The 16,273-nt window shown below is 42.2% G+C and overlaps 1 protein-coding gene across 4 annotated transcripts in view; it reads right to left on the bottom strand.

Moving 5' to 3' along the window:
- LOC139450511 (protocadherin Fat 1-like) overlaps positions 1-16,273 on the bottom strand; it is a 247,276-nt gene that overhangs the window by 196,310 nt on the left and 34,693 nt on the right. For all 4 annotated transcript variants that reach the window (XM_071232241.1, XM_071232243.1, XM_071232242.1 and 1 more), the window contains exons 3-4: positions 12,827-13,141; positions 3,705-3,766 (exon numbers count right to left, since the gene is read on the bottom strand). In XM_071232241.1, coding sequence (XP_071088342.1) covers positions 3,705-3,766; positions 12,827-13,141 — 377 coding nt within the window. The remainder of the gene's footprint in view (positions 1-3,704; positions 3,767-12,826; positions 13,142-16,273) is intronic.

The following is a 16,273-nucleotide window of genomic DNA, read 5'->3' as shown; positions in this document are numbered from 1 at the left end:
ACTTTAGATATCCGGCGTGGAATAGATTCATAAAGGCCACGAATAAAGTCTAGCTCAATGTCCTGCCAAGTGATATGGATCGCTTCAAACAGCTGATCTTGGTTAGTGATGTCGTTTACGGTGTCCTGTAGTTTTTTCTTTAGTTTTAGCCAAACATTTTCTATAACATTTAAATCCGGTGATTGTACTGGCCAATCCATCGTGTTTATGGCATTGTCGGCGATGAATTTTTTCACAATATTTGCCCTATGAACCGGCACATTGTCATCTCGAAATATATAGTTATTGTCTGGAAAATGTCTACAAATTACTGGCTACAAATTATTGTCCACAATTTCTATGTATTTCTGGGCATTGATGTTACCATTTACACGCACCAAAGTCCCCACACCATGATAACTGATACTCCCCCACACCATCAAACTCAACTTCCTGGTTCGAGGGGGACACACGCACTCGGGTCGATCGGCTTCATTTTCCTTTCTCCAAATGTATACACGATTATTATTTCCAATAACCACCTGACTCTCATCATTTAAGATTACATTTTTCCAAAAATCATTGGCAGTTTCTTTCCTCATACTCCGACACCACAAGACACGTTTTCTTCTTTTCACCCCCCTAACAACCATCTTTTTTTTCGTGATGCGCCTGTAGAATCCTTCTCGGTGTAATTCCCTTTCAAATTGTTCTTTTCGAGACAGGTTGGTCTCTCATCGAATTGAAATTACCAGTGATGTCCTTCAAAGGTCTCTGTCTATTATTTTTAACAGCGCGGTGCGATCTCTGTCTGACAACTTTTTTGTCTAGCTTTCGCTGAACTTTAGCAAAAATACTACCCAAAGTAGACTTGGGAACCCCCAACAGGTCAGTAATCACTTGATAACTTTTCCCCTCTTCTTTTAACGCTATTCTTTTCACATCACCACTCAATTCCTTAGATTTTCTCCCCATGTTTGCACTGATTATCGTCTGTTTTGATCAAAACGGCAGACGACACTTTGAAGGACATCATGTGACGGTCACTTGATCAAAGTGACGTCATATCAAATTTATCATGGTTCCGAGCATTACTGACACTACGCGAAACCTTTTTGTCCTCGTAAAATATTTGACGGTTATAAACCGTTATGGATTGTACGAATAGAACTGGCACGGCCCTGTACCTAGAATAATTTTGTTTAAGTTTCAAAGATATGCATTAATTTTAGTATCATAAAGTTAATTTACAATCCCTCTCCTATCAATACAATACAATTAACTTAGGTTTAACCAACTTAACTGACAAGATGTCAATTTCCTATCAAGAGCAAACAATCAATTTCAAGGATCATAGTCATAAACATATTATGAACTTGAAGAAATGTTTTATTATATGTTCTGCTCATTTACTATTGTTGGCAATATACATGAAAACATCAACATAATTATAGATCTATTGTCTTATTTTCTTAGATATAAATTCACAAAGTATTTTGGGTACAATGATTAAAACAATAGATAAAACTGCTAGTATTTTGATTGTTTTTCGAAATCTGCATTATTTGCTACTGAATGGTGTACCTAGAATGTATATAAGTTGAGATTTTGTGTATATTAAAACATTTTTAATTATTCGCAGTGTTTGTTGACTTTGTTCTACTTAACAAACCGCGTGTTGGGCCACGTCCAAATGTGATTCTTACATTGGTCCGCTTGTTAACAGCAGGCCAATGTCAGAAAGTTTATCAACCGAAATCATTTGCAAACTCGATAAAAATGTGATATTTTTTTTACAAAGATTTATGCATCCGTGTAAATAATTCTAGAAAATTAAGTTTGATGTAACTAAGGATTGTAATACTATTACGGGATCACGTTGCATGTGGAGTTGTTTGTTTACCGCCACCGCAATCGATGATGTTACGATTCAGATTGTTTTGTTTACAATTAATCACACCAAAATTGGCTAATTTATAGAAATTAAGGAACTTGAGAGTTTTCTTTTCATCAGGTAATGAAAAATTATTATCGAATGTTAAAAATGATAACATTATAAAGAAAATATCGGACTGCATGCTGCTCAACTTGAAGTACCAAAAGTCAACAATGGACATTTCTCGAGTTGTGTGCCGAGAACTTTGGCCGAAACCTTTTTAACTCACGATATTTTCTTTTTGAGGTAATAGAAACAACTGAAAGTTTTGATATAGAGCAAGCTGAGCATTTACCCATGTCATACATAATTCAAATGTTACGCAAAGCCTTCTTTTGTTTGTGGGTGTCCTAATGCTATTCGCCTGTCAAATGCGTTTGACATTAGCATTGACAGCTTTAATTTGGACAAAATGATTGTGTCAGCTTTCGTTTTTTTTATTTCCAACTAATTTAAGCTGTAAAAGCATTATTTAAATAAGCATGAAATACTCATATATGACACTTTTGGAGGAACATACACACAAGCAATGCAGAACCTACCAACAAGAAAGGAAATGTATTCAATACTGCGAGATGACATTATGTGCCAAGTTTGGTGAAGAAATATGGTACGGTTTTCAAGATCTGCTCCGGAAACGAGGACTACCATTATTTATAAGTCAAAGTCGTTGCCATGGAAACTCGAAAAAGAATTTCTTTAAAAATCCCGAATTATCAAAAGGCACCAGTTCACCACTAGACCTATCTATGTGCTAAGTTTGGTGAAGAAATATGGTATGGTTTTCAAGATCTGCTCCGGAAACAAAATGTGACTTCGTGGAGGGGGATAATAACGTGTTTTACAAGCAGATATTTTCCTTGATAAATGTTGGCTTCATCTATCACAAAAGAGTCTCTGGGAACTTGGTGTCACAGCAGTAAAAGCTTCTGGTTGACTGGTGTTGAAAGAGTTCATTGATTAATTTAATTCTTGTCAGATCTCAATTTCTCGATGCCATGCTAAACCTGGGTTATGACAAAGACTTGTAACCTGAAACTGGGCCATAATAGAATGAAGTGCTTATGTTTTGAGATGGAAAAGGCCTATGGCCGCCTGCATATCCCAACATGATCATCTGTGTCAAAACTTATTCCTCAGGCTCAAAACTGGCAAGAGACCATCAACTTTTTCTATAAACTCCACAAAAAGGAACGTCTCAATAAGTAGTCAGCTGTTGGATGTCTTGTTGAGATGGCCATCTAAACTTGGTTAGAAGTCCAGGGGCAGGTGATGATACGGAACAGTCGGCGTCGGACATACTTACAGTACCCCATCTTGTGCCCGTTAGGTTCTCTGGCTGACCAGATGATAGGCCAAGATGAAGATCTGACATAATTATTGAGCATTTCTCAAGATTCAAAGTTACCTGATTAATGTTTACCATGCTTTGTTTATATTTAATTTCAGGGAATATTTAATCCGCTGACAGTTCAAAATTGACAGTCGTCTGCCATCACAACCCAATGTTGTTGTTTTTAGCTCAAGACAGAACCCACGTTTTTGAAATGTGCCTCACTTTATGTCTTTTGTACAACAGCACTGAAAAGGTTTTGGGATAAATGTTCAGAAATCAAGAAATATAGGAAAAAGCTACACTGAAACGAACCTCTCTCAGAGGAATGAGTTTACATACCTTGTGGAAAAATCAAGCACAGGGCGGATATTGTGGGGATTATTGGAACATAACTGTGACTACCTTTCCCAATCACTGCCTTATGTTTGCAAAGAAAAGACTTCCAGGTCTTACCTCCAGTGCATGCTCAGGAACATCTTCTCTGTTCAGTGCTCTCCCTGTGGTGCTGATCATGCCTGAAGAAATGCACAAAGAACATAAAGTTTGACACTTTCTTTGATTATTTACATTCTAGGACCCATTGGCATGAAGCAACTTTTGCACAACTATAGTTAACTACCTTAAAGTGTGCACCCAAGCATAATGTGGGCACCCCGCTGTGGGAGCGGCAGAAAATCTGAGTATTTTGTGCAGTAAAACACTACATCATATCTATTCAGCAACTCAGGTGAACGAACAGGTGATAACAAACTTGGTCAATTAAAATGTGAAATTTTCTCCCAATCAACAGAGGATTCAAAGCATTAGAAATTGGCACTCGTCCTTTAGTCCTTACCAAACTGCCCAATAGTAAAGGTATCCTAAGGACTAGTAGAAATTTGCCCGTTTTAAGGGTTTTGCTATATGTTATCATTATAAGGACTTAGTGGACAAAAACTGTTAGTGTCTAACCCTGATTCAGTTGAAACATACGCTATAATACAACTTCATAGAATTTTGTTGTAACGATCAGAAGAAACTATTCGTTTATCCGGAATGAAATATTGTGTTATTTTAGTTGGAGCTTTTATTGTATATATCTAAAATAACATTAACCATAAGCGACGCACTTTGATACCGCTGATTGCTCTTGACGGATACTTTTTATACATGGATCAATTTGACCAGTCATTGTTGAGGCTTCGGGCGGTCTATTTTCCATACCAAAAAATGTATGTTGACATATAATAGTCAAACTACAATAACAATGACTTTTAGTGACTCATGTATGTAATTTATGATATATACATATCCATTCTTTATCAGTTTGTCATTCTTAAAGTTTGTTTCAAGTTGTCGATAATGGCAATCTGGTAATAGTGGTTGCTGTAAATGGTTTACACACCATTTGGACAAACTAAACTTAAGCTGCCGACCAACACATATACAAATAGTTGTGTTTCCAGTTACCCGACAGACCCATCTTTTAACTTGTGACTCAAAAGCTTTTATTACATGTGTAACCAGTTATGTCGGAACTTGTTTCGACAATCCAAAATTTCCGTTGGTGACACTTCCAAAATCAAGTAAGTCTGAGGTTAACTAAATATAAAATTTGGTTCGCCCGGTTGACAAGTGTACCAACTCACAGACATTATCTCGAGCACGTAACACCGAAAATACAGTGTCAACAAATCAGTTCTGAAGTAAGCAATTTAATCCTGTTATTATTACACTATCTGGGTATAAAAAGGGTTCATTGTACATCAGGTTGGGCTAACATGGTTATAGCACGCGGTAAAATTTAATTACATTTTAAATAAACTCAATTTTTGCAATGACACTATGTTTTCTCCATCTCAACAAACATTATCAGCTGATCACCGCGATCATGTAACACCAGAAATACCGGTCAACAAATGCAATCTAATCCTATTATTAAAATATCTGGTTATCAAAAGGTGTTCATTGTTCATCTGGACCTATGGTTGTTATATATTTTATTTATTGGGAATTTTATTCAAAATTTCATTCAATAATGTTCATTAATTTTGGCAAAATCGTTTGCGAAGTGATCGGTAGATCGCACAATTCACCGTTATTTACAGCAACCACGGTCAAATTACCACTAACGACACCTTGAAACGAACTTTAGTTGCAAGAGAATGGATACATATATTATAAATGCCATACTTTGACTCGTTAAAAGTAATATTTTAGGCAGTTTTACTATTTAATGTCAACGTAATGTTTTCGCAATCAAAATATATGAAGCGCGGGAATTCCCTACGAAGACTTGTCAAATTGTTCCATATGTAAAAATATCCTGCATACCACCAAAGTGCTTCGCTTATGGTTGTTATAATTCTTAATATATATATTGAAAGCTGCAACTAAAATTGGAATACATTATTCCTGATAAAATAATAATTTCAGATACAATTCTTCTGACCATTGCATCAAAATTCTTTGAAAGTGTATCATTGGGTATGTTTTATCTGAATCACCGGTAGATTGTAGGGAAACTTGCACAGCTGAATGTTATTCCCAGCTTAGTTTATGAGAGTGAGTGAGTGATTTGGGTTTAACGCCGCGTTTAACAGTATTCCAGTTATATCTCGGCTTGTCAGCTTAATGTGGGAGGAAAGCCCGAAGTGATGCAGGTCTTAGACGTTTACCACTTCGGTGAAACCCACGAGCACGGGTATGGTGCTGACAAACCTAGAAACATTATCTGGGCGAACCGGGAATCGAACCCACAATCATTAGTTTCTGGCTTGCCCAAGGGACGCAACTCTGCAAAGCAAATCACGGCAAAGGTAGCATTGTAGCGAGGAATCACTGTATTCCCCTAACTTTTATACTTATCATGTCACAACAGGATGCAATATTCCTTCTTGCTTCAATCATAAAACAGTGCAGAACATTGTGAAAACAATCCTCACCAGAACACACCCTCCTACCACCTCGCTCCCAGCATGCTCCTGCACTACTCATCACTTTTTCCGGAGGTACTTGATTGATCGGGAACCGTAGTTACCCTCACAATACATAGTACCCTTGGTACGGAGTTTAATGCGATCATTCCGTAGAAAGAAAGAACAAACATGCAGGCGTACCGGTATGGGCGTCCAAAATAGCAGGCACTCCGTTCCAAGTCAGCAGGGGCGCTGAGTTGCTGCGCGAAGATGAGAACACCCAGCAGGTCCTTCGACATCCTCAATGGACATATCTCGGAGGTAGAAGTTGGTGAAAGTAGAGTCGGTTCGCCAAAAACAGCCTCGGAAGATATCTGTGACTGAGCTGTTGTTGTGGAGTGCCATTGTGGATGCCAGCGCCCGAATTTCATGTGGAAGGGAAGCTCTAGGTGGATCCAAATAAGCATGGGCGCAAGCCTGAAGAAAGTTTCAACATAACCAAAACGACAGGGTATTCTTGGAAATATTCCAGAAACCCTCCTCAGTGGTGGTGAGAAAAAGAAGTTTACGTCTATGCCGAAAATGACAGGTGACATAATGGACGAACAGGACATAGGGAGATGTCCTCTGTATCACTAGACCCAACAATGTTAGTCAGCGGGGCCATAGTGAACGGTCGATCCGCCTGACCAGGGAATTAATTTTGGACAATGAAGTCGAAGTCCCACATGAAGCCAAGATGTACCTCTGCACACGGAAACAGTCAAACTTGACGTCGAGAGCCTCATTGGCAAAAGACAGAAGAAAGGCAGTTTTCTGCCTAAGCGGCACCAACTTGCATGGGAGAGAGATTCGTAGGGATTAACAAGGAGGTGACGTAGAACCAGTCACAAGTCCCAGGCTGGAGATCAAAATTGTAATCGCTGATCACCCTTACTTGAGGATGGCAGTGAGTTCAGGAGCAGTGGCAAGAAGGGTAGAACAGGAGGCACCAAGGACCGAGTTAACAGCCGAGACATAACTGGCAATAGTACTTACTGCCTGACAAATGTTTGGTCTCACTTAAAAAGGCAAAGAAATCAGCTATGAACAGAGTAGAAGCCACAGTGGGATCCATATCACAATAAGCCTCGAAAGATAACCATTTCTGATCATACAAGGAGGCCATAGAAAGGTGGTGTGTGTAACAAATAGCATCAGTCGTCACCATAGAGAACCCCTAGCCATCGATGTGTTCTGCAAATGGAACACATGTAGAACCAGACACAGATGTGGTTGACGAGTGGGTGGATTTCTCAGCAGACCAGGAAATATGTCTGGTTCTCCCGCGACTCGGAGAAGGTGCGGAAAGCCATGTCCGAATAGGCCAATAAGACACTACCAAAAGAATCTGGATGTTCCCTGTTCAGGCCAATTTCTGGAGAACATGGTGAAAGTGAGGTGAAATGGTGTTTAACGTCGTGTCCAAGATTATTGCACTTATGCACACTGAGATACCATGTCGCAGTTAAACATGAATACCCAACTCAGACACAGTATACTGACTCCGAGCCGACCAGTCCTTGTTTTAGCCCCTTGTTAGTGCCAGACAGGGTAACAACAAGTACCATCTATTACATCTTTTGGTATCATGCAGCCGGGGATTGAACCCCGGACCCCGGACAAAACGTTTTCAACAACATCTGTAATATTCTAAATTGTTCTTTAGGTATGACGCGGACGGGGATCGAACCTCGGACCTTCCGCTCTCCGGGCGGACACTCTACCACTAGACCACGGAGGCTGTCAAACTAGAGCGAAGGCGTCTGGGTGAAGTTTCCACTCTGTGGAAGCCACTTTGCCTGGCCGAGATAGCGCATCCGCTTGGAAGTTTCGGCAGCCCAGGATGTGTTGAACCTGGAACTGAATCCCCAGACGATCAACCAGGTGAAACAATCTGAACGTCTGTTGAATGAGTCGTTCCTTGGTTCCGAAGGCACCAAACGACGGTGATGTTGTCAATCAAGATGGAGAGCTGGGCGTGTCTTAGGGCCTGCTTCCAGTGAGTGATGGCCAAGATAAGTGCCTCCAGTTCGAGGTTGTTGATGTGCCATGGGTGCTGACCACAGCCCCGAGGAGACCTGTCCCTCCAGGTGTGTGCCCCATCACTGCAGGGACGCGTCTACGAATAGGCGCAGAGAGGTCGTAAGCCCTATCAAGGAGACCGCCTAAGACATTCGATTCCACCGTCCACCATCGGAGATGTTGCTTGAGGTGATCCTGGAGGACGATGGATACTGAGGCGTCCTGGCGCCTGATGTAAGGAGCCAGGAACATCTGAACTGGGCGCAGTTGGAGCCTTCCTCTGTAGGTCAAGTCCTGTGCTGATGTTAGAAGGCCCAGGAGGACTTGCCATTGGCGCAGAGTGAGTGGTAGGTGGAAAGCTGGAATCAGACGTGCCTGCTCCCAGCGGTTTCTGGGTAGTGAGAGGAGATCGAGGTCCGTCTGGAAGAGGCCCCCGTTGAACTAAAGGCGATTTGAGGGTGTCAACTCTGACTTCCTGAGGTTGATCTTCCACCCCAGCTGGTATAGGAGCCGGAGGGTGAAGTCCCTGTGGCGGAGTAGAGTGACAGTGTCCTGATGGTTCATTAGGCAGTCGTCTATGTACGCCTTGAACTGAACGTCCCGACGATGGAGGGCTTGGTAATCCATGTGAATAGCCACGGGGCCAAAGAAATTCCAAATGAGAGGACCACCCCTTTGATAATGGACTCCCATGAAGATGAAGCGGAGGAATTTCCGGTAGTCGGGGTGTATATGGACCTGTAGATAGGCGTCCTCGATATCCAGGCTGATGAGCACCTCTTGTGCCTAGATCCGGGAATCGCAGAAGCCTGAGCGTGGTCATCCTGAAATAAGGTGGACGCGCCAGGTAGCGTTTGTTGAAAGTAGGGAGGTCGTGGATCATCCTGTGTTTGTCCGAGTCCTTCTTGGTGACCAGATGATCTATGGCTTTCTTGTCTAGCAGCGCCGTGATGTTCCGGCTCAGTAGCTGCTGTTGAGTAGGGGGGTATGTGTCCCATATGGGGGACAACGTGAGTGGCAGGTCGTCTATTAGCGTCAGCTTGTACCCGTGTCGGATGATATTGGTGACATATGGGTCCCCCAGGATCTCCCAATTCTGCCAGAAGCAACTCAGTCTCCCACCTACTGGGGTGTCGACAACTTGGATGGCTGGGGGTGGGAGGTTCCAGTCGTGCCTATCTGGCGATTCACTTGAGGTCCCTGCAGTCCCTCCCTTGGGGTGGCTGCAGTGGGACTGGTATGCGCCTGAGGACTTTCCTTTCCCCTTGCCTCTGCCCCGAGAGGTTGAGGTGGAGCCCCACCCCCGAATCTGGAGGGTGTTGTGTCATAGCTGGTAGGACTGGCCAGACTGGGACGCCTTAGCAAATGCTGGTTGTGACACCCTGGCGATGGCCTTGAGAGCCGTCTCATCACAGGAGAAGGCTGAGACCTGGGAGTGTGTCTTGGATATCTGTCCATTGAAAAGGTCAGAGCCGGAACAAGGTTGACGCAAAGGGTCTCTCTTGAACTCTGGGTCCCAATTTGACAAGGCAAGGTACCCAAGGCCTCTAGTGGTAGGGAGTTCGATCAGAGCGGCGCGCAAGTGACAGCCATCTGTTCCACTTGTTGTTAGAGGTAGGATACAACCGTAGTTAGATGGTCAATCCTATGGGGGTTGTCCTCGATAAGTCCTGCAGTATAGCCCTGGAGGACGCCATCAGTGAGAGAGGTTTGAGCGTGTGGCGAATCTGTTTCCACGTAGGCGAGTTTGCTGTCGGAAACTCGGACTGAGGTGGATCGGTTCGATCCCGTCATGGGGTACATGTCCTCATGGGGTACATGGTCCGCAACTTGAAGAGAGTGGACTTGGAAGTCATCTCGTCTATAACGCGGGGTCAGTGACAGCTTACTGAAGTCCTCATCCAGAACTGAGATCATATCTCTGATCAGTGGGTCAGGAGGGATTGAGGTGGGGTCCACACGGTTGGCCATCTTGCTATCGACCTCTAGGCCGGGCGAGGGAGCGATTGCCTTTAATCTGTCTGCCAGCCAGTCTGCCACTTGGCCGAAACCCACGTTGGGACTCGCCGCCTGTGGGGGTGAATCGAAGCAAGGGATGAAGGCACCCTCCGAGGAGTCGGATCGATAGCCACTTGAGCGTCTGCGAACCGGGGAGCGGCTCCTAGATCTATGACCCTGTCAATAAGATCTACTGTCACTCTGACGTGAAGACATACTTGGGGAAGCCGAGTCCGCGGAGTGATGAGAGGTAGAAGGCGTCTGTGAGGTCAGCCAAAGCGGCGGAGACAAAGGCGAGGGCGTCTGCAGAGGCGCTTGTAGAGGCGTCTGTAAAGGCGCTGGCGTCAACGGCTGTCTGGCCTGTAAGTACTGAATGTACTGGAGGAGAGAGGCGTCTATCATGGGCGTCTGTGCTTAGACAGGGATGCCTGTGGGAGACACAGCGTCTGTCCAGAGGATAGTATAGGCTCTGTCGGGTACGTGAGCGCCACGCCGGGCGTCAAGGTGGCCGCCACCGTAAAGATAGACGTTGTTGTGGTCATCAAAGTGCTCTGGGTGGAGACTGCGACCTCGGGGTCAAGGTAGCAGTTGAGGTCGGAGGGTAGTCATCCAAGATGGCCGATCATCGGAGAGGTCTGACATCGTGCGCCGGTGTTTCCTGGCCTGCTGTGTTCTGCGTTTTTTACACACACGGAGGTACTGACTGAAGACTGTGGGTGAAAGCAGTAAACAGTCTTTACATCGGTGACCCTGGAGGCAGTGCGATGTACAACAAGTATTTGTCACAAAGTGACGAAATGTCCCCCGCCTGTATATACACCATAGTTCCAAAAATATGAAGACAATCCAGCGAGTAGTTCTTGAGATATCGCGGCAACACCGTTTTCCAACTCCAAAAGCAGATTTGCCTGCTGTGACCTTGAAAATGAGGTCAAGGTCACCAAAACTGACTGGTGTCTGCGGTGTCTGCATATACACCATAGTTACAAATATGAAGACAATCCAGCGATTAGTTCTTGAGATATCGCGGCAACAAACAGGTGGGACGGACGGATGGACGGACAGACGGACGTACAGACGGACGTACAGACGGACAGTCGTGAATACTATATACCCTGCTTCGCGCTTTCGCGCGGCGGGGGACAATTAAGGCAGAGGGGGTGGGGATCCCACGCCAACATATTACGCTGGCACTTTGAGCAGGAGGACATGATGTCTGCAATGATGCAGTGTAAAATCACAATGCCCGCCCGATTATGTATGCTATAATTTGTTTATCCCACTGTGTGGGTTTATGAAACAAATATTACAACAAACGTAAGACAACATACAACAAAACAAACAATACTTGCGAGGATACGCCAATCCTGGGGTACTAAGCAAAAAGAACATAGAACGCAAACCAGTTCATTAACTGCTGGCCACGTAAAATATTCAAGATGGCCACTTGGAACAACAAGACACCTGGCATTATGGTTTTTTTTGCGCCAGTTATGCACATGTTTATCAAACATAGAATGCACAAAATACAAACCATAGGCACAACACTAAGACAAAAAACATTAACTCAAATAGCAAACACGTGAGGGTTTGAATCAGTTTATGCTACAGCAAAAAACAGGTCTTCACTCATCAAGTGACAAGAGTTATGTGAGGATCCGTGACATCACTTCCCTTGGTCACGCGGGAGCTGCGTGATGGGTTGGCCTCTCAGCTAGTTAGAGCAACTTCTTCAAGCAAATACCTTCACACAGCTCTTTTCTCTGTCAAGAACAAGCAGTAATATGCATTAAGGAGTAATGCAGGATAAGTAAACAATATGCAAAATATCTGCAGATAGCAAAAGGCACCACTTCAGGATCAGTTTGATATATCTACCAAGTTTTGGTGAAATATATGGAATGTTTTTTTAGTTGTGCTCCAGAAACAAAATCCACCACCTTATGAGACCAATTACAAATTGGTTCCATGCCAATAGAGGAAAATAGAAATGCCACTAGCAGTAAATAGCAAAAGGCACCACTTCAAAAGAAAATAATGCTGTTCAGTATTGTTCAAAATTGTTCAGGCACCAGTAGACTGACCTGTGTGTAGCAAGTTTCATCTAGAATATTCAACGGTTTGGGGCTTCTGCTCCGGAAACGAACACTATTCTCATTTTTAGTAAAGTCCAACTTGTCGTTATGAAGACATAAAAAAATTAAAAAATTCAATCGGAAATCCCAAATCATCAATGGGCACCAGTACAGAAATGAAAAAAGTCCAAATCATCAAAAGGCACTAGTTCACCACTAGACTGATCTACATCAAAACAAAATAAAAAGAATAAAATCCCAAATCATCAAGAGACACCAGTTCCCGACAAGTCTGATCTGTATAGAAAGTTTCAACAAGAGATATTTAACTGTCTTGGAGATCTGCTCTGAAAATGGAAAACGCACGGCTGATGGACAGATTAGGGACGGGCATCCGATCGCAGAGGGGTGGGGGAGGGATAAAAATTACTCAGAGCTACAAAGAAATATGTAATATGACATTCCTGAGATATCTAACCATGGAGCTGCTTCAAAACAAATGAGTTACCACAAAACAAGCTTGACTGATTGATTGACTGACCTTGTGTGCTGTGTATTTTGAAGAAGTGCTGAGGATCTCCTCCAGTGATCTGGAAAGTGATTTTTTGTGTGTCACTCAAGTCTCCATCATATGCCTCGACCTGCATTATCTCCACTCCTTCCCTACTGTTCTCTGGCACACTGACATGATATAAAGGCTGACGGCTAAGGGGCACATTATCATTTTCATCAACAATCTTAATGAGAACTTCCTGACGTGCAAACTTTGGTACGAGTCCTCCATCTTGGGCATATACTGTCAGCCAATAATGGGAGATGGTCTCTCGATCAAGTACTTGAGAAGTTCGGATAGTTCCTGAAATAAGAAAGAAACACTAGCTAAGATATACAGTACAAGAAACTGATCACTTTTAAGTACACCCATGCAGTGTAAGTCTTGTCACCCTAAAAATCACCCACAAAATAGCAGATCTTTATGCTGAACGGGGGCAAATAATTTGATCATTTGACCTTGCAACAGGCCATTGTGCATGCATAAATTAAAAAAGTCAATATACCCAATATAGGGTAGACTGTGTAATCCTACATCTGTCTATTCCGAATTCCAACACTGTTTTGGGTAGGGCTGTGTATTGACCTTGTTTTTGTATTGCAATACTGTAAATCATGAAATTAATGCATCTCCAAAAGAATGCGACCACTGAGCCTTAGCCAAAAAAAGTGACTCAATATGAATGCGACACCCCTCTACTTTCAAGCATCAGTGGATTTATCTAAAGAAAATGTCCTCTGTCAGGTTTACAGGAGAATCCTCACCTAAGATCAACCTTACATTAATCCACTCACACATTAAAGAGAACCGCTTATTAGTGCTGAGTAGAGTACTTCCCCTAAAACAATGCATGCGCGCTGGCTCATGTCTGTTTGTGTGATCAGTGATGACATAAGTGAGTAGAACTCTTGTCTTGACCCCAGCAGTGAAAATACACATGATGTAATTAGTGTTTGAATGACATTGTTTTTGTAAATGTTACAAGTGCAGCTCAATAAATAGTGACGTGGAATACATAATTCGCCAAATTAAGTAAGCAACCCTAAAAGCCCCCCTAGGTTGCCTCACCTTTTCAGACATACCCTTTTCGACCAAACACTAAATGGCCTGGTGAAATACGCATGTCTGAAATCGCACATTAAATTCCCAATTTAAGTAAGTAACATTGTTGTTTGTTCTCAGCGTATGTCTAAATTTGTATTTCTGTTATCCAAATGTCTTATTGTTGATATAAATGTGATGTTTTATAATGCAAGCAAAGACCACTCATATTTTTCGCATTTAATTCACGCTCGCGTTAATATGAAGGTTTACAGTATATTGCCATAATTTAACCTGTATTGTACGTAGTGCAATATATATTGCCAATTTACATTTACATCATCCTTGGCTCGCTTATCTGGGACGGTGTAGAAATAATCTGCCATGTTGTATCCCAGCAACGATCACTGGAGGTAATACGTTCACATGGTAGCACAAACTCCTTCTCGGTGCGTGACACCTTCGTCCTATTCTCGGTATAGAGAGCTCCGCAAACGGGCTATCACAGTGAGGAGCTTGATAGTCGTGTGATGTATAACACACTAATTGACAAAAAGATCGTCAGAGGCAAGATGTATCAGAAAATACTTACATATATTTGCCCCAATGTGTTGCTACATTTACAAATGTATCGCAATACATATTGCTGAAGATTTGCACCACAATATACGGGTGTACCAGTGATACCACACACCCTTAGTTCTGTGGTCCATGAGCAAATCCACTCTTTGCAATTAGACATCAACACAAGAATGACCTTCACTAAAATCTCAATGGTGGTCATAAAATTTTGGGCATATAATTTCATACTTCGAAGTTTACACTGTTTCTTTCATGCTGATTGGCTGAAGGGATAGTCCCGTGATCTGATATTTGGAGTTCACACACCTGTGAACGGACAAAAAAAGTTCACACGATGTGAACAATATTTTTTTAAATTGATCGTGTGAACTTTTGCCGGAACTACTTTCCGGGGTTTCCCCGAATACTCGAACGGTGGTTACGATTAACTCGTTTTTCTATTTTCTTTTTAATACCTGCATTTATCAGCAATATAATTAATTTAGTATATTTTCCTGGTCTTGTAACATTTCATCTGACTTATAAATAAATAATAAATGCTTTGGTTCTGGTGATTGATGCTGTGTAACTGCTACATGAAACAAAATGGATTGTCCTTGCGATGATTTGGATATGGAATGGCTACCTTTCAATACTAATAACGCAAGTGAAGAAAATTAATTCTGTAAAATTACTGAGGTGAACGAAATTGATTTATTGAGCAATACTGACTTTGATGCCTTGTTTTCGGAAATGACAGGAATCTAGCACCAACGAAACTATTTCGTACCCTGCTCAGATGTGGGCGCTGACAGTACAGAGCAAATGCAACTGCTCCTGATGGAGTCCTCCTGATCAATCCCAAACTAAAATCTGATTTTCTATCGTATCGGGAAAAAAATCTAAGATTTTGAGAAAACAAAAAGGTAAGGAAAGAAAAAAAACCAAAACTTGCCAACCTCTTTTAGCGATTGGTCATTGGAGACGAGAAAATATCCGTAGACAGAATTAGAAATCTACTATTCCGGTTTCTGAGTTGGCCGACCTTCTCCGTGCATTCTAGGCGGGGCACAGTAATGAAGCTGGCATCAGGTCATCATGCACACAGTAGGTCCATCTCAGATGACAAGAAACACCAGCTAAGCAAAGTATTACAGCACACGCGACAAATCCCAAAGTCCAAATCTAACACACCCTGACGTTGAAAACTAACACAAAACACACAAGTTTCAGAGCACTCGGTTCAATCCCCACCAGTCCATTCCGCATCGTTCGAATTGGTTCGAGATTATCCAAACACAAGTAACACATTCATAAATCAGTGATATTCCCAATTTGCTAGTGCCATGAGAGGGTTCAAGCGTCAGGGTGTTTTCCATAACTGCTCCATAAACGTCATTTTCAACAGCAGTAAGTTCAGCGTTAGAAATTGGCACTAGTCCTGTAGTCCTTGCCAAACTGCCCAATGGTAAAGGTATCATAAGGACTAGTAGAAATTTGCCATTTTTAAGGGTTTTGCTATATGTTATCATAAACATGATAAAAGGACTAGTGGACGAAAACTGTTAGTTTCTAACCCTGCACAGTCTTAAATATCTTTTCTGATACAGCTTGTCTAAATTGCAGTTAGTCATGCACATTCCCTCAGTTCTGCTGAAGGCATCTTCTTTTGTTCAGATCATTGTGATGAAGTATTTTTTTATAAGAATATGTTAAGGTGATATTTGATATTTTTGTTAAATTTTTTAACATGTTTTAAGGGTTTTGCTATATGTTATCATTATAAGGACTAGTGTACAAAAACTGTTAGTTTCTAACCCTGAGTAAGTATGA

The sequence above is a fragment of the Haliotis cracherodii genome, unplaced genomic scaffold (assembly GCF_022045235.1).
Source record: "Haliotis cracherodii isolate W230 unplaced genomic scaffold, xgHalCrac1.p SCAF_8, whole genome shotgun sequence".
In the NCBI taxonomy this organism is placed as follows: Eukaryota; Metazoa; Mollusca; class Gastropoda; order Lepetellida; family Haliotidae; genus Haliotis; species Haliotis cracherodii.
Note: the sequence above shows the minus strand (reverse complement) of the source record. Positions and strands in the feature narration are given on the sequence as shown.